The sequence below is a fragment of the Leptodactylus fuscus genome, chromosome 3 (assembly GCF_031893055.1).
Source record: "Leptodactylus fuscus isolate aLepFus1 chromosome 3, aLepFus1.hap2, whole genome shotgun sequence".
Classification (NCBI taxonomy): domain Eukaryota; kingdom Metazoa; phylum Chordata; class Amphibia; order Anura; family Leptodactylidae; genus Leptodactylus; species Leptodactylus fuscus.
In genome coordinates, this window is record NC_134267.1 from 81,288,001 (window position 1) to 81,311,866 (window position 23,866).

General features: G+C 39.7%; 1 protein-coding gene across 3 annotated transcripts in view; it reads right to left on the minus strand.

Annotated features, from left to right (window-relative positions):
- The window catches only part of MAP3K4 (mitogen-activated protein kinase kinase kinase 4), a 91,723-nt gene that overhangs the window by 30,617 nt on the left and 37,240 nt on the right, over positions 1 to 23,866 (minus strand). For all 3 annotated transcript variants that reach the window (XM_075267846.1, XM_075267847.1, XM_075267845.1), the window contains 5 exons: positions 20,462 to 20,619; positions 18,979 to 19,095; positions 2,537 to 2,636; positions 1,421 to 1,504; positions 109 to 378 (listed from right to left, as the gene is read on the minus strand). In XM_075267846.1, coding sequence (XP_075123947.1) covers positions 109 to 378; positions 1,421 to 1,504; positions 2,537 to 2,636; positions 18,979 to 19,095; positions 20,462 to 20,619 — 729 coding nt within the window. The remainder of the gene's footprint in view (positions 1 to 108; positions 379 to 1,420; positions 1,505 to 2,536; positions 2,637 to 18,978; positions 19,096 to 20,461; positions 20,620 to 23,866) is intronic.

Consider the following 23,866-nt stretch of genomic DNA (forward strand, 5'->3'; position numbering starts at 1 on the left):
GGCATTGTAACCAAACAAAAAAAATACAAAAACACAAATGACCAGAGCTTTTATTGTTAATAATAGTGCCAAAATATTCTGAATAATTTTTGCTGAACAGACATTTACCTGCATACTTCTCAGAGTGTCAACAGTTTCTACAGGGGGCACTATTTTCACAGTCTCTCCATCCCAGCTACCCCAGCCGTCCACCACTTGCTGCTGGTCCATCTCTGATTGCTTTGTCATCAGTAAAAATGAATCATATGCAACATCTTCACAGTCCTTAGAACAGTTTATACCGGCTGCAGCATTCAGTAATTGTAAAATAACCGTTCTTCCTTTAGAAAAATTATCTGGCACAAACACATGCAGATTTTCTAGGGTGGGAACTAATACCTAAAAGAAGATGGAAAAAAGAGAACCATTTTTAGTATCACACATTGTTTATTTCTGCATAAATACTACCACCAGTCATACCATAGTCTTGCATAAACAATGTCACCAAACTCAATGTAACGCAAATTGGTGCTAGTTCTTCCTTTAATTTTCACTGTTCAATGATTGTGAGGAGGTAAAACTCCTCTCTTACACTTTACATTTTGTCGGCAGCATGTCATCCATTTACAAGGCAATATGTCTTGATGAAAGGCAACCACTTACTGCTGAAGCATATAAAAAAAATGTAATCAGTGCTCAAAATTAGTATTTTTGTACTCATTTGTGAGTATTGTCTCATTTTATCCAGCCATCCAATGGAAGTGAATCAAGTCAAGGTCACATATGTGCACCATGTTCTAATCATCTATAGGTGTCGCAAGTGATCAGGCCACCAGAGGTCAAACACTTATCTCTTGAATAATGTCAATATGGTTAGAGGCTAGTAAGAATGTTTGACATAGTCGGTCCACAGTAGTCTAAATGCTGACTGACATGTCAGTGAACACAAAAATAGGACTGGTACTGAAAGTTTTACACTTATGGGTCAAAGACAACCAACATATTTTTTTTTTCTTGGTGCTTTACAAAACAAATCTGTGGCTACTTTAAATAAAGTTTGTATTCACTTTCCATTTCTCAAGTTGTGCTACTAATCCAACTTTAAGGTGCCACTTTGCTAGAAGTCACATGTAACCAAACAACACTTTCACTTCAAACAGAAAGAAGAAGAAGAAAAAAAAAGGCAAAATTCATAGAATTGAGCACAAGATAGCTCAGTAACTTCATGGACTTGTACTGCTATTTCCTAATTCCAGTCTATTCTGACATCCATCTCCTTGGGACAAGTATTGCAACTATTGGCGAGTTAAGGCTCTGGCCTCTTTTGTTATGCTTAATTACTGTAAAAATCCTACAATAAGAACTACAGTTTAAAAAAACCAAAAAAAAAAAAACAATACATGTTCAAATAATAAAACACGGTCATGTACTTGTCATTTACCTTTGAATAGTTCTTGCATTTTAAGTAAGTTAACAAGTCTCCCACAGATGCAGAAAAAGTAAACTCTGCAGCAATCTCCAAATCCTGGAAAGATAAAACTGGTTAGCTTCGAAAACAATCAAAGACAAGTTATCTTCCCATCCATAAGTAATGACTGCTACATGGACTAAAATGTATGGGCAACCCTGCTAACATGTCCAACTTTACTGTCCTCTGCCTTATTGAGGGCAATCCAAAGTAGTGGACTCCAGCAGTCTGCATAAGAGTAAATAAAGCCTTCATTTACATACAATTGTGAGGACAGGCAGATTACATTTAAGCAGACCCCTAACAGGTTTCCTTTAAGAAATATTTAATATATAATAATTATATATAATTTATGTACAAAAGGGCACATAGGAATAGAATTCTAGGAGGAAGGGGGGTAGAGGATTATTAGTAATTGGTACAAACAATGTAAACAATTCCAGGACCTGAGACCCTGACAACTGATAAAAACCTGGAATTGTTTACATTGTTTGTACCAATTACTAATAACCCTCTACCCCCCTTCCTCCTAGAATTCCATCCCTATGTGCCCTTTTGAACATAAATATGCATCCTTCAGAAATGGTTTTAAATTTACTTGAGAAAGGAGCCGAGAGTTTCGAAACGTTGTAATCTGTCATCATTATTAGTTAGCCATTAAAAAGGTATCAACTACTGAAGACTATCAAGTTTTTATATATTTCCTACCCACTGGCTAACACGGTACGAGAACAAACATTTTCCTTTATTAAGAAAAATATTAATATATTAATATAGTTCTTATTAATCTTAATATAAGAAAAGTCAGTGAAAAACCATTATTACATTAATGACTACATTTAATAATGTGGTGACCTGGAATAGCTCTATCCCGTTCACAGTTTTGTTCTGCATAGATGTGACCTGGCACTCTCAGGATGGCTGTCCAGTTCCAGAGATCAGACATCCACAAAAACATAGGGATGGCAAAACTTAGCAATATGCTATCTCTTTATAAATAAAGGGATATTCACATCTTAAAAACAATAATAAATTGACCAAGATTATAACAGAGCGTCAAGTCAGACATACTTCAAACACATACAGTACCTTTCTCAGCATTTTAGCAAAACAAAGAGCCTTGGATGCCCTCTCTCTGGCTTCATGAAAAAGTTCTTTCAGGGTACGGCTGGTTTCGATAACTAATCTCCTGTGGAAGACACAAAAGACCCAATGGTGCATATTTTAGAAGAACGTTGATAAGGTTTGTAACAATGTGTATGAAAAGGCAGCATATTTGCTCAAGAAAGCACAAAAAGTATTATATTTCACCATCACCAATTTTTAGCATCTGTTAATAGGCTCCATTCCACCGATTCCAACACATTTGGAATTTTTTCTCTAGTTTTCACCATTCCTGAGTAATCAATGCATTAAGTTTCCATGCCTGATATGCTACTTAGTCTTGGTACTGTCAGGTGGGCAGTGTCTGGCAGAAGCAGGCAAAGGGCAAAATAACACACCTTGCATGCAGCTGCCTGACAGTACAGAGCCTAAATAGCATATGAGGCACCAAATCTGCATGCATTTCTCAGGAAGAGCGGAAGCCAGAGAAGCTGCTGTGCCAAAATCAGAGAAGTACCACCTTTAAATGATGCAGAGCTGAACTTTACAGAGGTTGTGAAAAATCCTCTTTAAGCACGCTGAAACATTAACGTCTGAATGGAGACATTTATTTTTAAGTTTGGGATAAAAAAAAAACCAAACACATCTATACCAGTTATTGTTCAAGCTTGCTATTGCACTCTTGGCATTAGTCAGTTATCAATTCTCTACTATTCAGGGTATTCCTGGGGGTGTGCTTTCCCAGAAAGTGCCCATATATGCTGATCCTTGTCTACATAGCAGGTGATGATCCTTCCCTGGCCTCAACTGAACTGTGTGGTTCCTTTCCAGGTCTACAGGTGAAATGAACCAAGTCGGTTATGATGCCTGCCATTCCAGACATTCCCTACCAGTGTCATATCATATAGTTACTCAGTTTAAATACTTTGGAGTACAGGCATATTTACCTCATCAAAAGTGCACTGCACTGAATTTAGACCCCCTAGTGGCTGCCATTGGCAAGCAGCATAGGTTTTGTTTTGGATTTTAATCAATCTGTTCAATATGGTCTACTTACCCAAGTTCGTGTACTTGTTTCATTTCTCCAGTGTTATACTCCCAAAGAAACGGTTTTGCCAACCTGAGGGTGCTATAAATTCTCTTTACTGGCAACGGGTATGGCCAAATTTATACTGGTTTGCCAAATACTAGCTGGCCTCCCAATTAATATATGCCCATTAGTTTGATTAACTTAGACATGAGTAATGGGGGAACCATGTTAGTGGCCACTTTGATGGGCTTAAATGGGCTTCCGAATTTACCCCACCTTGAACTTCTACCCGAAGTCGGTGCTGTGGGTGAGGGAAAGTGTCAAATTTTTATCAAGCCTTTCTGAAGATGAGGCATTACTGACCTTTGCCAACATGGGGTCCCTGGGAGATTATTTTTTTTTATGTCCTTCCAACTGTGCCATGTGGTTTGATACCAGGTCCATATTAAAGGGGTTTTAAGGGCCAAAACAATGGATGGCCTATCCTAGTACTACATAAATGGGGGTCTGACACCTCTGAAAGCGGACAGCTTTCTTCTCTGTTTAGTTGCCAAAGCAGGTACTGCGGATCAGTTCCCATTAATCTGCAGTGACACAGATCCACAAGTCATTATTTTTAGCCGGGAAAACCATGGGCCTGAACTGTATTTGTAGACATTGTAGAAAGTCCTACATGTTAAAAGTTTTTAATATAAGTTAAAACTTAACAACTGAATGAGGTGTCAAGACCAATAGAACTAAAGTTACTGCATTAATATAGTACAATAACTAATATTACTACTTCACAGAAAAAAAGGGGAAAGAGACTTCTACTGGCTTACCATTTATTTAGATACTAGCAGGAGGACCCAGCTTCCAGTGGTTAGATTTCATTTTTCGTTTATGCAGTGGTCCCATAAGAATTGACCAGTATTGCACTGGTCAATTTTGTATGTTGTTTGTGTGTGTGTGTGTGTGTGTGTGTGTGTGTGTGTGTGTGTGTGTGTGTGTGTGTGTGTGTGTGTGCCCATAAGCATTGTGATCATGTGTATCTCAGTTTGGATATCAGTGAAAAACCTGTGATTGGTTGTTATGGATACCTGGAGTAAAGCTGTGTGAATGTGAACTTGTGTAACAGTGTCACCAACAGTGCCCTGCCCCTTCGAAGCTGACCTACACCAGTGAAGAAAAATGGCTTGTTAGGGAAACCTGTAGTAAAGCTCTGATATGTGATAGTGTGTACTAAGCTGTGTAGCTAATCTCTTGATGTGTGATGTTGTGTGCTGAGCTGAGTACCAAATCCTCTGATGTGTGATACTGTATGCTGAACTGTGTGCTAATCCTCTCATGTGTATTAGTGTGTGCTGAGCTGTACATCTAACTCTCTGATGTGTGATACTGTGCTGAGTTGTGTATCTATTCTTCTGATGTGTACTGTGCTGTGTATTTAATCCTCTGATGTGTGTATCTCAATATGGATATCAGTGTTGGATATCAGCTATGGAAACCTGGAGTAACACTGTGCGCATGTGGAGTGACCGTGTGTATGGCAGTTGGAATATGAGTGAAAGACTTGCAGGCTTTTATTAGTTAATGCAGGTCATTGTTTTGGGAATACTTTATCTAAGGAACGGTACGTCCGAGAGAGTTGAGGCCCGGTCTAAAACCTTCCCAGACAACTGATGTATCTGTGTGCTAAATTTGGTGAATACTGGTCCAGTCGTTTGGTCGCGCATAAAGAACAGACAGAAACACATTTTTATATGTGCACACAAGTGGACAAAATTGCTGGTACCCCTCGTTTAATGAAAGAAAAATCCACAATGGTCACAGAAATAACTTGAATCTGACAAAAGTAATGAATAAAAATTCGATGAAAATGAACACATGAAAGTCAGACAATGCTTTTCAACCATGCTTCAACAGAATTTTATTTTAAAATAACACTCATGAAACATGCCTGGACAGAAATGATGGTACCCTTAACTTAATATGTTGTTGAACAACCTTTTGAGGCAATCACCGCAATCAAATAATTCCAGTAACTGTCAATGAGACTCAGGATTGAAGGGTGCCTTTTCCAGACGGCATGTTTCAGCTCCTTCCAAAGATGCTCAATAGGATTTAGGTTATGACTCATACAAGGCCACTTCAGAATAGTCCAATGTTTTCCTCTTAGCCATTCTTGGTGTTTTTAGCTGTGTGTTTTAGATCATTATCCTGTTGCAAGACAAATGACCTGCGACCGAGACCAAGCTTTCTGACAGTGGGCAACACATTTCTCTCTAGAAACCCTTGATAGTCTTGAAATTTCATTGTACCCTGAACAGATTCAAGACACCCTGTGCCAGATGCAGAAAAACATCCCCAGAACATAACGGAGCCTCTTCCTTGTTTCCTGTGCACATAGAGCTGATGTGCCTTGCCAAAAGTTTGATTTTTGTCTCATCTGTCCATAGGAGATTCTCCCAAAAGCTTTGTGGCTTGTCAACACGTAGTTTTTTTTACTATTACTTTTGTCAGATTCAAGTTATTTCTGTGACCATTGTGGGTTTTTCTTTCATTAAATGAGATGTACCAAAAATTTTGTCCACATCTGTATGTGCAGTGCATGACTACCTCATGGAGTTCATCACCGTGTGGAGATGGTGTGCTATCTTGGCCTAGTATAGAGGGGTACCAACAATTTTATCCATGTGTGTATAAGAGATAAAAATGCACCATGATGCTTTTTATTATGTATAACAATGAAGGAAGGCAGTCACTAGAATTCTTTCATTATTATTTTAATATTAACCGGTTAAGGACCAGGCCCAAAAGTATGTTAAAGACCAGGCCTCTTTTTTCAAAACTGACATGTGTCACTTTAAATGGCAATAACTTTGAGACGCTTTAACTTACACAAATGAATTTGAGACGGTTTTCTCGTAACACATTATACTTCATGTTAGTGGTAAACACTAATCAATATTTTTGCATTTATTTATAAAAAAAAACTAGGAAATTTGATGGAAATTTGAAAAAAATTGCAATTTTCAAAATGTGAAATTCTCTGCTTTTCAGGCAGATAGTCATACCATCCAAATACATGAATAAATATTATCTCCCATATCTCTGCTTTATATTGGCATCATCTTTTGATTGTCTTTTAATTTATTTTGGACGTCACAAGGCTTACAAGTGTAACAGCAATTTTCCAGATTTACAAGAAAATTCTCCAAACCAATTTTTTAGGGACCACTTCAGTTCTGAAAGTAATTATAAAGGCCTGTATAATAGAAACCCCCATAAATTACCCCATTTTCAAAACTGCACCCCTCAAATTATTCAAAACAGCATTTGGGATGTTTGTTAACCCTTTAAGCATTTCATAAGAATAAAAATAATATGGCAGTGAAATTTAGACATTTCATTTTTTTTCACTAATACATTCATTTAGACCCAAAATTAACACATTCACAAAGGGTTGAAGGAGAAAATGCATCTGACAGTTTATTGTGCAATTTCTCCCGTGCACAGAAATACCCCACATGTGGGTGTAAACTGATTTTTGGGCACACGGCAGTGCACGAAAGGGAAGGAGTGACACTGGGTGTTTGAACAGCATATTTTGCTGGAATAATTTTCAGGCACCATGCCTTATTTGCAGAGACCCTAGAGTACCAAAACAATGGAAACCCCCCAAAAGTGACCCCATTTTAGAATCCACACCCCTCACAGAATTCATCAAGGGGTATAGTCAGCATTTAGACCCTACAGTTGTTTCACAGATTTTACTAACATTGGGATGTGTAAATGAAAAATTACTAAAATGTCACTTTATCTCCAAAGTTTTCATTTTCACAAGGGGTTAAAGGAGTAAAAGCCCCCCACAGTTTGTTAAACAATTTCTCCTGAACACGGCAATACCCCATATGTGGCTATAATCTGCTGTATGGGAACATGGCGGGGCTCAGAATGGAAGGAGCGCTATTTGGCTTTTGGATGGCAGATTTTGCTGGAATAATTTTAGGTGCCATGTCGCATTAGCAGAGCCCCTAGAGAACCAATACAGTGGAAACCCCCTAAAAGTGACCCCATTTGGGAAACTACACCCCCCACAGAACATATTAAAGGGTAGAGTGAGCATTTTGACCCTACAGCTGTTTCACAGATTTTATTAACATTGGGCCATGAAAATGAAAAATTACTTTTTTTCCAACAAACTGTCAATTTAGCCCCAAATTTTAATTTTCACAAGAGGATAAAGGAGAAAAAGCTCCCTAAAGTTCGTTACACAAATTCTGCTGAACACAGAAATGCCCCATATGTGGTCATAATCTGCTGTATGGGAACATGGCGGGGCTCAGAATGGAAAGAGGGCTATTTGGCTTTTGGAGGGCAGATTTTGCTGGAATATTTTTCAGGTCCCATGTCGCATTTGCAGAGCCCCTAAAGTACCAATACAGTAGAAACCCCCTATAAGTGACCCCATTTTGGAAACTACACCCCTCATAGAATTTGTCTAGGGGTAGAGTGAGTATTTTGGCCTCACAGGTGTTTCACAGATTTTATTAACATTGGGACGTGAAAATGAAAAATTACTTTTTTCCCCAATAAATCGTCCATTTAGCGCCATAGTTTTAATTTTGCAAATAGTTTAAGAATTAAAAGCCCCCCACAGTTTGTTACACAATTTCTTCTGAACACGGCAATACCCCACATGTGGCCAAAATCTGCTGTATGGGTACATGCTGGGGCTCAGAATGGAAAGAGCGCTATTTGGATTTTGGAGGGCAGATGTTGCTGGAATAGTTTTCAGGTGCCATGTCGCATTTGCAGAGCCCCTAAAGTATCAATACAATGGAAACCCCTCAAAAGTGACCCCATTTTAGAAACTACACCTGTCAAGGAATGTATCAAGGGGTATTATCATTTTGAGCCTAAAATGCTTCCCAAAAATTAATGTACAAAATGAAAATTGAAATTTTTAAAAATATGCCATTTCGGTGCCCAATACGTTGCACCCACTTTGTGTTGTCAGAGACCTGCACTCCTAAAACTATTAAGTGGGCCATCCCGGGAGTCAAAAAATTATATATGTGGGTGTAAACTGCTGCTTGGGCACACAGCAGGGCTCAGAAGGGAAGGACCACTGTGCGTTTTAGCTTTTGGGGTACAGATTTAGAGGGACCCTCTGGGCGCCATGATGTTTTTGCAGAGCCCTGGAGGTTCCAGTAAACTGGAATTCACCAAGAAGTGACCCCATTTTGTAGGGGCAATTTTAGGGTCTCTGCAAATGTGACATGGTGTCCAAAAACGAAGAATCTAAATCTGCACTCCAAAAGCACATATTGCTCCTTCACATCTGCACCCTGCTGGGTACCCAAATACCAGTGTATGCCCACATGTATGACACTGATGTACCCCGGATAACGTACTTAATGCCATATGTGGGTAGAAATGGCTGTTTGGGCACAGCCGGGGACAGAAGGGAAGGAGCGCTATTTTGGTTTTTGGAGCACAGTTTGGTTTTTGGACGTCATGCCACTTTTGCAAAGCCCCTGAATTGCCAATAAAGTGGAATCCGCAGACATGTCACCCTATTTTGGACACTACCCCACTGATGGGATTTATCAAGTGGTGTAGCGAGAATTTTTAACCCTTGAGTGTTGCATTTATTTAGTTTCCAGAAATGAAATCGCAACTGATAGAGAAGTTAAAAATGAAAATTTTACAGATTTGCCATTTCAGTGTGCAACATGTTGTGCCCGACTTATGTCAGCAGAGACACTCCAAAAACTGTTAAACGGGTATCCCAGGCACAACAGCTTTCAGAGCGTTCATCTCTGATACAAGGTGGGCACAACATATTACGCACTGAAAGGACGTATTCCTGGAAAAATGGTCATTTTCACCTCTCACAATCCACTACAGTTATAGTTATATATATAAAGTTATAGCAACACTTGGGGGTTAAAAATGCTGTCTGTACCCCTGGATAAATCCTTCAGGGGTGTAGTTTCCAAAATAAGGTAATTTATCAGGGGATTCCAAATTACTGGCGTTTCAGCTCTACAAAAGTGTCATGGCATCCAAAAACCAAACCGTCTGTGCTCCAAAAACCAAATGACCCTTCTTCCCTTCTGTGTCCGGCTGTGCCCTAATATCAGTTTATACCCACATATGACATTATGTCCGTTATCCGGGGTACACCAGTGTCATACATGTGTCATACATGTGTCATAAACTGCAGTTTGGACGTACAGCAGGGTGCAGAAGGAACGGAGCGCTATGCGGCTTTTGGAGTACAGATTCAGATGTTTGGTATCTAGACGCCATGTCATGTTTGTAGAGCCTGTAAGGTAAAAAAGTGGATTCCATGGGGTACCAGGAGTGACCCCATTTTGAAAACTGCACCCCTCAAAGAATTTATCAGGGGGTGTAGTGAGTATTAGTATCCCGGACGTGACTGCACAGCGGATGGCGAAGAGGGAATGTATAAGCTGTGCGGAGGACATTGCAAACACCAAATTCCCTACTATGTCCCCGTAGCTCCTATGATTGGGGGAGTCACTCTGGGGGTCACTTCTGGTGTCTGTTCCCTCATAAGCTGTAAATCTGGGGTGTCCCCTGATATCCGCTCACACAGTTTATATATTCCCTACATGACGCACCCAGTTGTGTTCTAATAATTTGGCGATTTTTGAGGGTTTTTGTCTTCACATTGTGAGATGCTATATTTTCTTTATGTTTCTGGTGACGCGGCCATATAAGGGCTTATTCTTTGCGGGATGAGATGCATTTCGTAATGACACCATTTTTGGGTGTCTACATCTTATTGAATACATTTTATTAACCCTTTTTTGCTGGATTTAAAAAAAAAAAATCAATCCTGGCATTGAGTTTTACTTTTTTAATTTTACACCATGCAGCGTACAGTATAAGTAACATGTTCCCTTTATTCTGCGGGTCGGTACGGTTACGGAGATACCTCATTTATAGTATTTTTTTATGTGTTACTAGTTCTGCAGAGGAAAAACACATTTGGGGACATAAATCAATGTTTTTTGCATCGCATCTTCTAAGAGGCGTAACATTTTTATTTTTCGGTTGACAGAGTTGGTTGAGGGCTTATTTTTTGCGGGACAACCTGCGCTTTTTATTGGTACTGTTGTCGGATGCATATGACTTTTTGATCACTTTTTATAGCATATTTTGTATGGTGAGATGGCGAAAAATCATTACTTCCGGTGAGTTTTTTCCGTTTTTTTTTTCCGGCGTTCGCCGTGTACATTAAATATTATTTCAGTTTTATTGTACAGATTGTTACGGACGCGACAATACCAAATATGCATTGTTTTTATTACTTTTTAGGTTTTTTTTATATAATTCATTTTCTATTGAGAAAAAGGGATTTTTGGGCTTTATAACTTTATTAATTTTTTTCATACACTTCATTTTTTTTTTACATTTTTTTTTACTTTTTCATGTGTCCACTTAGGACACTTCAATCAGCAGTACTTTGCTGATATAGAATGCCATGTGAGACACAGCATGCAGGTGTCCCACATGGCATTCCGTAGCAGGATGTCAGGCTGTGTAGACGCACAGCCTGACATCAGAAGGTCCTGGCAGGATCACCAGGTATTGTGGGGGCTCCGGGCAGTCTGGGGTCACTGGCCAGACCCCAGACTACCTTTTACTGCTATCGGCACCCTCCGATCTCGCCGCGGGGGGTGCCGATCAGCTTCAATTGTCGGCGGACAACTTTTTGTATCCTTCCCCTGAACAACTATGTTGAACAATCTTTGTTTTCAGATCATTTGAGAGTTGTTTTGAGTAGCCCATGATGCCACTCTTCAGAGGAGATTCAAATAGGAGATCAACTTGCAATTGGCCACCTTAAATACCTTTTCTTATGATTGGATACATCTGGCTATGAAGTTCAAAGCTCACTGAGGTTACAAAACCAATTTTGTGCTTCAGTAAGTCAGTAAAAAGTAGTTAGGGGAATTCAAATCAATAAAATGATAAGGGTGCCCATACTTTTGCACCGGTCAAATTTTGGTTTAATGCATATTGCACATTTTCTGTTAGTACAATAAACCTCATTTCAATCCTGAAATATTACTGTGTCCATCAGTTATTAGATATATCAAACTGAAATGGCTGTTATAAACACCAAAATATTTAGAACTAAAAATGATTAAGATTAATAGGGGTGCCCAAACTTTTTCATAGGACTGTATAGGGTAAGAGCCGAATATACACTTAAAATCAGTCATTCACTTTTCTCCCCACCAGTGCAATGCTCCAATTTTAAAATACAGCTTCTGCATAAATCTGTATTGGGAGCCAGCACAGATCTAAGCAGGACAACCGGAAAAGAATTCACTGACTCCTCAAACAAGCTTCTCAAAATTCTTCTTTGCTTTCCAAGATGTAACTAAACCTCTTACTCAAGCTTATGTCATTTTGCAAACATGTAGAGTTAAGAGAGAGCCTTGCAAATTGGTCTAATTCAGGGGTGTCAAACTCATTTTCAACAAGGGCCACATCAGGATTATCGTTGCCTTCAAAGGGCCATGTTTGGTGTCAAAATACCAACATATACTGTACTCTTTTACAACCAACACTACCCTAATCACACAAAGGGTATACTGTTTTTCAACTTGAAGCATAAACATGTATTCACATTGTTATCTTTCTTTAATTTGCCTTGTGCATCAGTTATTCTCTTGTTGGACATTATTTCTCAACTCCACTTGGAAAACTGTCTAATGTGCAAGTACAGCAATTTGTGTCCTTGTGACTTCACTGAACCTCTGCCATGTGCTGTGTCCTGGGCTGTTGTGTTGCTGACGCCTAAAGAGGTCCCTCCTGTTTTCCTTCCTTGCTCCCTGTCACTTGTCTCCTGCCCCTGAACTTGGATTCCCTGGATGTGTTTGACCCGGCTTGCCTTACAGAACTCTCCTCTGTGATCCTGATTTGGCACCTTCCTGACCTTCTGTATATGAGCTTTGGCTTCCACCTGACCTCCCTTTTGGATCCGGTTTTTGACTACTCCGGTTACCTCCAGTGTATGACCCGGCTTCCCTGACTGCGCTTCTGCCTCTGCCACCACGTGACCTCCAGTTATCGACTTGGCTTGTTTGACCACTTATCTGGGTGTACGTGGCTCTCTGGGCAGTTGCAGATCTGGGCCTTGGACTTTTACCAAATCCAACTCCACTATCAGGAGCTCTGGTGAAGAACTCTGGGGGCAGCACGGTGGCTCAGTGGTTAGCACTGTAGCCTTGCAGCGCTGGAGTCCTGGGTTAAAATTCTGCCAGGAACAACATCTGCAAGGAGTTTGTATGTTCTCCCCGTGTTTGCGTGGATTTCCTCCCATACTAGAAAGACATACTGATACTATATGGGGCTCACAATCTACATAAAAAAAAAAAAAAAAAAAAAAGACCTCCAGGGCCTGGTTCTGGAGAGTGTAGCACACCCAGGACTGTTCTGGTTGCCCAGGACTTACAGAGTTATTTGTTGCATCAGGTTCCTAGCACAAGCACTGTATCTTCCTTGAGCTACCCTGTGAGATGGTGTGGAACTACTTTATTTTTGAATGCCAATATGCTGTTCTTGCTACCTGCTGTTGGCCCCAGCCCCTCTGACAAACAATGAGTAAACCACAACATACCATGCGGGATGATCTGAAGCTAATTCACTTACGAGCAACAAGATGCTGCCCTTGCTCCCCACTTCCTGTGCTGGCACCACTCCCTTGCCAAGCGCTACTTTCTTCCTCCCACAAGTGAAATAAGTGAGAATCCTCACAGGCAACATAAAATGGCCCGGATTTGGCCTGTGGGCCTCATGTTTGACACGTGATCTAAGTTGAGGAAAGTTTCCCTGAATTGAGTGGTGAGGAGTGGAGGGAGGTAGAGATCCTTACTTGAACCTACTTTGATACTTTAGTGAATGCCAGAGCAGGCATTTTCAAATCAATTCCGTTTACTTTAAAGAATCTACTATACTTGTAGTCTTAAAGGGATATTCCCATGAACATATTTTAAATCGTAAATAAGTTAAACATTTTGCAGCATTTTAAAGATTTTCTCTAATCATTTCTGAGGTGAATGTCTGTTGCCAATGGTTTGCGACCATGACTAGAAAAATTTTGGATGCCTTGATACCCACCAATGATTTCCTTGTTGTAGCCAAATTATCTTCTCACATGTGTAATGCCCCTGCCTGCTTGATAACCTGTCCACAATAAGGAATTATAGCTAGGTTTCAGATAAGTACCAGAGCATAGAAAGTTCCTGCATTCATGATCATATAAATTAGCTACTGATAAAAGACCACAGGTGTCACCAGTGAGATGGTAAGAAAAAAAAAATCTTTAAAACTCAGCAAAATTTAAAAATTCTTAATATTTGCAAAAATGTTTAACTTTTAATTGTCTTCAAATTTAAGTACCGTATATACTCGAGTATAAGCTGACCTGAATATAAGCTGAGGCCCCTAATTTTAGCACAAAAAACAGGGAAAACTTATTGACTCGAATATTACATTAACGGAGACATCATGGTCATGTGCATTACAGCTTAGTAACTCCATGTGCCTCATAGTAATAGTTGACACCATTATGTCCCTCACATTAACCCCTGTGTGCCTCGCATAAGAGTTACTGATATGTGGGACATATGGAGGTAATAATTATGTATCTTCATAATTAAAGCTCCTTTATTAATACCCCCATGTGTCTCACATATTAATAACCCTTATATGGGGCACACAGGGGTTAATATGAGGGACATGATGAGGTTAACTGCTATTAATGTAAGGCACATGGAGTTACTGAAACTAAATTAATAACCCCAAATGCCTGACATTACTAGGAATAGTAACCCCAGCAGGTACCTGTGTGTTTTACTTTCACTTTACTGTAGCTTCCTCTCCTCGATACGACAGACATCTTCTATGATACAATGAATCCTGCACACTGGCCACTGACTTATCTGCAGATCTTACATTCTAGTGGCTACAGGACCTTTGATGACATCAGTCACGTGACCTACATGACAAGCCAATCACAGAGCAGTAGCACTAAAGGACCTCGCCCTTTGTTTAATTTATGCAGGTCCTTGCAAGTCTCTGTGCTCCGTGGTCCCTGACTCCAGTATAAGTCGAGGGGGGCTTTTTCAGCATAAAAACTGTGCTGAAAAAGTCAGCTTATACTTGAATATATATATATATATATATATATATATATATATATATATATATATATATATATATATATATATATATATATATGGTATGTCTATGTTCATCGGAAAACTCCTTTATCCGCTTCAGTACGGGGCCAATTTTTCACTGGTTTAGGCCCAAACATATTTTCAGGTTTTTTGGTATATGCAGTTTTGACTGCTAACAGATTTTTTCATTCAACTGTCTGCTTTTTTTTTTTTTTGGTGACACATACAGCTTTATTTTTATGTTACTTTTTGTTTTTGGAGGTTTTTTTATATCTGGGAAAATGTAACCAAAAAAAAGAAAAAAAAGAAGGGAAAATCTGTTTTTCACATTGAGTTTTTTTTTTTTTTTTTAATATCACAACATGATACTAAAAAACTTTTTAAGGCCCCACGCTGCAGGAAAAACTGGCAGAACCTAATTGCGTTTTTTCCTGCAGCAGTTTTAACAGAAAGTCTAGAGGTAAACACACACACCCAAAAAAAATAAAAATTTCTAAAAATAAAACTGCTTAACATAAAAGCTATTTTGAAAAGTAGCCGAATTTGTAGTGACACATCCCTAATTAACTACTTTTATAAGCTTCAGTGTAGCAGTGCAGACCTGTATGTGTGTCAGTGCTGCTTCTTACGGACTTGTGATGGCATCAACATATGCAGCAGTATAAGAGACAGGGTCAACTCCCATCTTAACTTTCCAATGGGCTGTGTGCATTCATACTCAAACAGCGAGAAATATTTTATCATTTTTAACATTTCCTGAAATGTGGAAAGATACTTAAAAAGCAGCAATTGCTGGACAGTAAGTTACATTAATTGTAAATACACACACACACACATATATATATATATACATACATACACATACACTCACCGGCCACTTTATTAGGTACACCATGCTAGTAACGGGTTGGACCCCCTTTTGCCTTCAGAACTGCCTCAATTCTTTGTGGCATAGATTCAACAAGGTGCTGGAAGCATTCCTCAGAGGTTTTGGTCCATATTGACATGATGGCATCACACAGTTGCCGCAGATTTGTCGGCTGCACATCCATGATGCGAATCTCCCGTTCCACCACATCCCAAAGATGCTCTATTGGATTGAGATCTAGTGACTGTGGAGGCCATTGGAGTACAGTGAACTCATTGTCATGTTCAAGAAACCAGTCTGAGATTATTCCAGCTTTATGACATGGCGCATTATCCTGCTGAAAGTAGCCATCAGATGTTGGGTACATTGTGGTCATAAAGGGATGGACATGGTCAGCAACAATACTCAGGTAGGCTTTGGCATTGCAACGATGCTCAATTGGTACCAAGGGGCCCAAAGAGTGCCAAGAAAAGATTCCCCACACCATGACACCACCACCACCAGCCTGAACCGTTGATACAAGGCAGGATGGATCCATGCTTTCATGTTGTTGACGCCAAATTCTGACCCTACCATCCGAATGTCGCAGCAGAAATCGAGACTCATCAGACCAGGCAACGTTTTTCCAATCTTCAATTGTCCAATTTCGATGAGCTTGTGCAAATTGTAGCCTCAGTTTCCTGTTCTTAGCTGAAAGGAGTGGCACCCGGTGTGGTCTTCTGCTGCTGTAGCCCATCTGCCTCAAAGTTCGACGTACTGTGTGTTCAGAGATGCTCTTCTGGCTACCTTGGTTGAAACGGGTGGCTATTTGAGTCACTGTTGCCTTTCTATCAGCTCGAACCAGTCTGGCCATTCTCCTCTGACCTCTGGCATCAACAACATTTCCGCCCACAGAACTGCCGCTCACTGGATGTTTTTTTCTTTTTCGGACCATTCTCTGTAAACCCTAGAGATGGTTGTGCGTGAAAATCCCAGTAGATCAGCAGTTTCTGAAATACTCAGACCAGCCCTTCTGGCACCAACAACCATGCCACGTTCAAAGGCACTCAAATCACCTTTCTTCCCCATACTGATGCTCGGTTTGAACTGCAGGAGATTGTCTTGACCATGTCTACATGCCTAAATGCACTGAGTTGCCGCCATGTGATTGGCTGATTAGAAATTAAGTGTTAACGAGCAGTTGGACAGGTGTACCTAATAAAGTGGCCGGTGAGTGTATATATATATATATATATATATATATATATATATACACACATACAAATATATATATATATATATATATATATATATATATATATATATAAATATATCTTGACTGATGTTAGTTTCAAGTGGATGTAGGGACCCATTGTGTCTGGTCATGACTGAAGGTACTCCCGTTCTGGGATAGAAGTAATTTCAAGATAGATGAAGTTTCTACATGATCATTTTCAGTTACTGTGAATTTTTAAGCCTGGTTCACATCTGTGTTTGGCAAATCCATTCGTAATCAGTATTTAACATCTTCAAAAACTGATTTCAAGTGGTTTGACTTCAATGGGTTTTAAAAGTAATCAGTATGTAATCAGTTTGTGACATTCCATCTAGTTTCAGATTTTTGTGCAGAGAGAAAAGTAGAACTTGCAGGACTTTATCTCCATACTGAAAATAAAGATTTCAGATGGACAGCAAGCAATCAGTTTTGTTTTAACATTGAGGTCTATGGAAAACAGATTACAAACTGATTACATACTGATAGCAATCAGTTTGTGTCCATTTTGTGGATGCTCAGAATGAAGAAGGGGGAAGAAAAAGAAAAACTGATTGGTCAATAACTGATTAAATACTGAGGGCGGGTTCACGCCTATGCCTGGTCTCCACTTTAGCCAATCCGGCGGGTTTCCGTCTTCTGCCCCGAGAAAGTGGACAGGGATGCAAACCCGGCGGTCAGTTTTGAAACCCATTCACTAGAATGGGTTTGCAAAGTGACCGCCTGTGTACGTCTTTTGCCTGTCCGTGGCAAAAACGTTTTTTTTTAACCGGACACAAAGTCCTGCATGTCCGATTTTGTGTCTTGTCACAGGCTATAATAGGGTCTGCCTGGAGTCTCCAACGGAGAACCTAACGTTACTGGTATAGCAATAACATATTCCATAGCGCTTTACAGACATGGTCAGTCATTGTTCTATATAGGGCTCACTATCTAAATTACTTATCGGAATAATAAGAAAATATGCCTTAGAATTGTTATTTCATGAAGGATACAAATATAAAAGACGTATCTGGGAAGGCAACAGGTCTTTTTTCATCATGAAAATATGGGTGTAAGGTACGTCTAGCCTCATTCTACTAATCTGATTAATAAAACTGACTTTACAAGCTCAAATATGAATCATATCCTTTTCCTGGAGTCATAAAACCAGTGTGTACACCAGATTTACAAACACAAGCCTTGTCCATGTATAATCTGGAAATTAGATGCAAGCCTGGCTCTGTTACAGCTCAGCGCTGACTTACTATGTATCCACAATATCTGAAGAAAGTTCACAGTAGTCTGAGGGGGTTCAGCAATGAACTGATTCTCAAGACTACTGGGAAACATTATCTTCAGCTGTCACTGTGAAGGGGGAACCTCACTGCATAGAAGATGAGAACTACACTAAGAAAAAGTAAAGATGTAATCCATTTGTTAGCACACTTGTGAGGTCCATTCTGAGTATTGGTATAGGACCACTGTGTACAACCTAAACTGCCAACGTGGAAAATAGGTTTCTAGCTTGCATCTCTCTATATACCCAGTTCTCTTACAAAGCAATTTAGAAACTGGCAGCCTAAAAAAAAAAAAAAAAAAAAAAAAACAGTGCAAGGCTGGGTTCACACCAGTGTTTGAACTATGTTCAGGCTTTCAGTTCCCGAATCCGCTTGAAAAATGCGAAGAGAAAAGTCCTGCAAGGAGAACGTTTCTCTCCATATTGTTTGAGTGGAAACCTGGCGGACCCCATTATAGTCTATGGTGTCCACGGGTAACTGCTTTCTAAGCGGGTTAGCTTTCTGTTTCTCAGGTTCCCAAGCGGAACCGTAGAATGGAAAGCTGAATGCTAGTGTGAACCTAGCGTCACCATTATATTTTGTGCTTCTTCTCCATCTTCAACATGTGGAACTAAAATATAAAACTTGTATTGCCATATATTATTCAAGCCTCTGCATTGTGAAAATGAAGACAATTATGTGTGATAATTTCACAAGCAATAACATGAACACATAAGCAACAAGCATAACACAAGTAATTCTTTCTATGACAGAAGCAGAATACTTTCCACCATACTCAGCTTACCTTATTTCATCAGAGACATTGCCATCATCAGTGTTGGCCCACAATTCATCACAGCTGTCCTGTAAGCCAGAGTCCAGGAACTTCCCTGTGGATTTCAGTAGCATTCCTGCTATATCACTAAAACACAAGATTGCAGATTAAGGTCATCCACTACCCATGGTACCAGTTAGACCTTGTTCACACGATCTTTGTAAACTACATTTGGAGCATGAGCAGGAAAACTCCTAGGCCACACTCAAATGTATCCAGAATGCCCCATTAACACTGTGGACAATTATATGCACTGGATCTTGCTGTACAAAACAGCGTAGAACACTACAGTATGCTATGAAGAGGAATATGGTAAACAAGTCTTTTGTGTGATATCTATAGATTACAGTACAGCGCTATGGACTCTAATGTCAGGAGGGGCGTTCCTCACAGACTGTCAGAAACTCCCTTCTGACAGCGAAGAGCTATGGTAACGGCACCGATAGCTCTTCACCAGGGGCACATAACAGGAAAGCCAATAGGCTCTCTAGCGGTATAGAAAACTGCAGACATGAAAAGTCCTCTTTAAAAGTTCTATACAGCTTCTTAAAATAATATTTTTAACTGCAATCTTAAGGGGTTATATGCTGGTTTTTTTTTTCTCTCTCTCTCTCTCTCTATATATATACACACACAGCATTCACTGTGTGATATAATGCATTTTTGTCCATGTTTTTCAACATTTTTACTATGGGACTTGAAAACTAGGAAGTGTGATTGTATGATACACTTCAAAACTCTAGTAGAGTGTAAATACTTAAAGGGGTTGTCCACTTTCAGACCAATATTAAGAGACAAATGTTATTGTTTGTACAATAAAAAGATATGCAATTTTCCAATATACTTTCTGTATCAATTCCTCACAGTTTTCTAGATCTCTGCTTGCTGTCATTCATGTTCTTACTTCTAGTGGATAGAAGTCTGACCTTAGTCATGTGACTTACGGTCCATGGTCATGTGATGAGCACACAGGTGCACAGCTGATTACCAGACAGATGTCTGATTATTGTGCTATGACTGTAACGAGCGGCACCTGTGTGCTAATCACATGACCATGGACTGTAAATCACATGACCAGGGTCAGACTGCTATCCATTACAAGTAACAGAATGAATGACAGAAAGCCGAGATCTAGAAAACTGTGAGGAATTGATACAGAAAGTATATTGGAAAATTGTAAAACTTTTTATTATACAAACGATAACATTGGTCTGAAAGTGGCCAACCCCTTTGCCCTCAGATGGTGACATGGGGTCTTCAATAGGCCACCCTGTCACCATGACAACACATCATCGCACCATGATTGTACTGTTTGGTGCCAAAAAGGATAAAATATTAGCAAATCTTTTAGATGCCATAGTCACTATAGACTGCAGAATCTAAGGAGATTAAATACTGAAAAGGGCAATGTAACAATGTATATAGTGGATGAAAAACCATAAGACTTTCCTACCAGAAAAGCTTCCCAGCCTGAGCTTCTCCTCCTCGTATGTAAGGAGTAATTTCTTTGGTGAAATTCCATTCTTCCTCTAGAAGATTTTTCAAACTATGTGATGCTTGAGGTAACTCTTGCAACATCTGGATCCAGCTCCGCATGTAGTCAAAGTACACCTATCATTGGTGAAGGATATATCTGCATCAGTGTGTGTAGTTTAAAGCAGAATATTTAAAGTGTTTTTTTTTTGTTTTTTTTTTTCATGAAAGGAAGTTAACTTTTAGATCAATGGAGGTCCAATTGCTCAGCCCCCCACTGATCGGGACAACACCGGAGTATCGCTCTCCATTCTGAATGGAGCAATGATTGGACAGCCATTCATTTCAATGGAAATGCCGGAGTTAGCCAAATTAAAGCACTCAATTATCTCTGGTGCTCCCATTGAATTGAATGAAGAAGTGCGTGAATTGCCCAACCATCACTCCATTCAGAACAGGGGAAAGTTCTTCAGTCTGGCATCCTCTTCACTCAGTGAGAGGATGCCACACTATAATCTGAACAAACATCAGTGTTGATATAGTCTTAAAAGATTAGGAAAAAAAAAATTGTAAACATATATATAGTTGTAAACCACTGTGTGTACCGCTATGCTGGGGAGAATTATTACCACTATACAGACAATTACCAAACAAAACACATAAAATAAAATCCACTAATACCTCTATACTAGGCCCAGGTAGCACGCCACCTCCACACGGTGATGACCTCCATGAGGTAGCCATGCACTGTATATACACACGTGGACAAAATTGTTGGTTTCATTTAATGAAAGAAAAACCCACAATGGTGACAGAAATAACTTGAATCTGACAAAAGTAATAATAAATACAGATTCTATGAAAAGGAACAAATGATAGTCAGACTTCGATTTTCAACCATGCTTCAACAGATTTTATTTTTTTTTTAAATAAAACTCATGAACCAGTCATGGACAGAAATGATGGTTCCCTTAACTTAATATTTTGCTGCACAACCTTTTGAGGCAGTCACTGCAATCAAATGATTCCTGTAACTGTCAAAGAGACTTCTGCACCTTTCATCAGGTATTTTGGCCTCCTCCTCATGAGCAAACTGCTCCAGTTGTCTCGGGTTTGAAGCGTTCCTTTTCCAGACAACATGTTTCAGCTCCTTCCAAAGATGCTCAATAGGATTTAGGTCAGAGCTCATAGAAGGCCACTTCAGAATAGTCCAATGTTTTCCTCTCAGCCATTCTTGGGTGTTTTTACCTGTGTGTTCTGGGTCATTATCCTGTTGCAAGACCCATGACCTGCGACTGAGACCAAGCTTTCTGACACTGGGCAGCACATTTCTCTCTAGAAACCCTTGATAGTCTTGAGATTTCATTGTATCCTGCACAGGTAGATGCAGCAAATCAGCCCTAGAACATAACAGAGCCTCTTCACAGTAGGAACAGTGTTCTTTTCAAGATATGCTTCATTTTTCTATCTGTAAACATAGAGCTGATGTGCCTTGCCAAAAAGTTTGATTTTTGTCTCATCTCTCCATAGAAGATTCTCACAGAAGCTTTGTGGCTTGTCAACATGTAGTTTGGTCATTATTACTTTTGCCAGGTTCAAGTTATTTCTGTGACCACTGTGGGTTTTTCTTTCATTAAACAAGGGGGACCAACAAGCATCACATCAAGTAAAGGGTTTATCTGGCCGAATTTTTTTTATACTGATAATCTATCCACAGGACAGCACAACACTATGTCAGTATGTGATCTGTCAGGGTTCGACAACTCATCCCCACACAGATCAGTTTTATTAGCAGCTTCTGGGTGCTAGATGCTGCTTGTGAACAGGATGCCACACTGCTCCTATTCAAGCAATAGGAACAGCACTGCAATTATCCAGAAACACCACTGAACAATGGATGGCGCTGCTGTGCCACTCCTATTACTTGAAAAGTAACGGTGCTGCATCCTGTCCAGCTATCAGTACCACCTCTTAATAATAACAGTATCTCCTTATAAATACATATACAAATATATATTTATGGACGAGCTATTTATAAGGAGAGACTATTATTAATAAGACTAGGGGATCTATTCTATAAGGAGGGATTTCTAAAAAGGAACTAACAATAGCAAATGTAATAGGGGAACTATTATAAATATGTTCCCCCCTCTTTTTTTTTTTTTAAGCAATTTCTCATAAAATATTAAAACCTTTACTCACCTTAACACACTCCCCGGATGAGTCCTGACGCTGAGGTCTCTCCCTGCTTGTGGACTCCAAGAGCAGGTCCAGCGCACAGGGCTCGATATAGTGACGTAATCGCAACCCATCCTGTCTTCTAAATAGTTACCTATGTCAGAGCAGGGACTTTGTAGCTCCTTGCGCTGACACAGATGTCCATGGTATCGGCATGCATAGCACGTAGATACACTTGTTATTAGGGCTGCCCCGATCCCAGTCACCTGACCAAACGTCTGGTACCGCGTATCCTGGGGCCTCTTAGGAGACGGGGGCCCTGGGCATTTGCCCAGTTTGTTCCCCCCTAACGCCAGCCCTGCATCAGTGAACAAGTATTACCACAAATGCTCATGAGAACATGAATTAATCTCCATAGTGCGTCTCCTTCAGTACAATGCTCTTTCCAGTGCCCCCTCCACAGTATGTAATAATACATATTATTTATATAGCACCAAAATATTCTGCACCACTTGACAACATTGACACACATGGCAATACCCATAAAAATATCAGCACCCAAAATGCAAATTAGGCTCTCTGCTGTCAAGTGGGTGGCCTCTGTTTGCTTTAACAGAGGACCACCCACCTGACAGCAGAGAACTTAATAGCATATTAAATGCTGAGACTAATCAAACTAATTACTTAGGAAGGGTGGGGAATAGAGAAAAAAAATTCCAACTGCACCGAAATCAGTGGAGCGGCACCTATTAAAGGATGCAAAGAGAAGGAACTGATGGAGGAGGTAAAACATTCACTTTAACTACTATGCATATTGATCAAAGAACACCTGTTCTGTGTGTAACATTACTAGTAACTGCTATGTACAGAAAAATTATAACCCTGACTTTCCATGACGGGAAACAAAAAAACAATGTAATCATAAAAACCACTTCAGACCATATGAACAGATTCGGTAATGCATAATTGCAGGGCCTAAGGATACAAAGAACCCAAAGAGATTAGTCATGGCCTGCCTCTTTAACCCCTTCCCGCCGATGGCATTTTTTGATTTTCGTTTTTCGTTTTTGACTCCCCGCCTTCTAAACCCCATAACTTTTTTATTTCTCCGCTCCCAGAGCCATATGAGGTCTTAATTTTTGCGGGACAAATTTTTCTTGATGATGCTACCATTAATTATTCTATATAATGTACTGGGAAGCAGGAA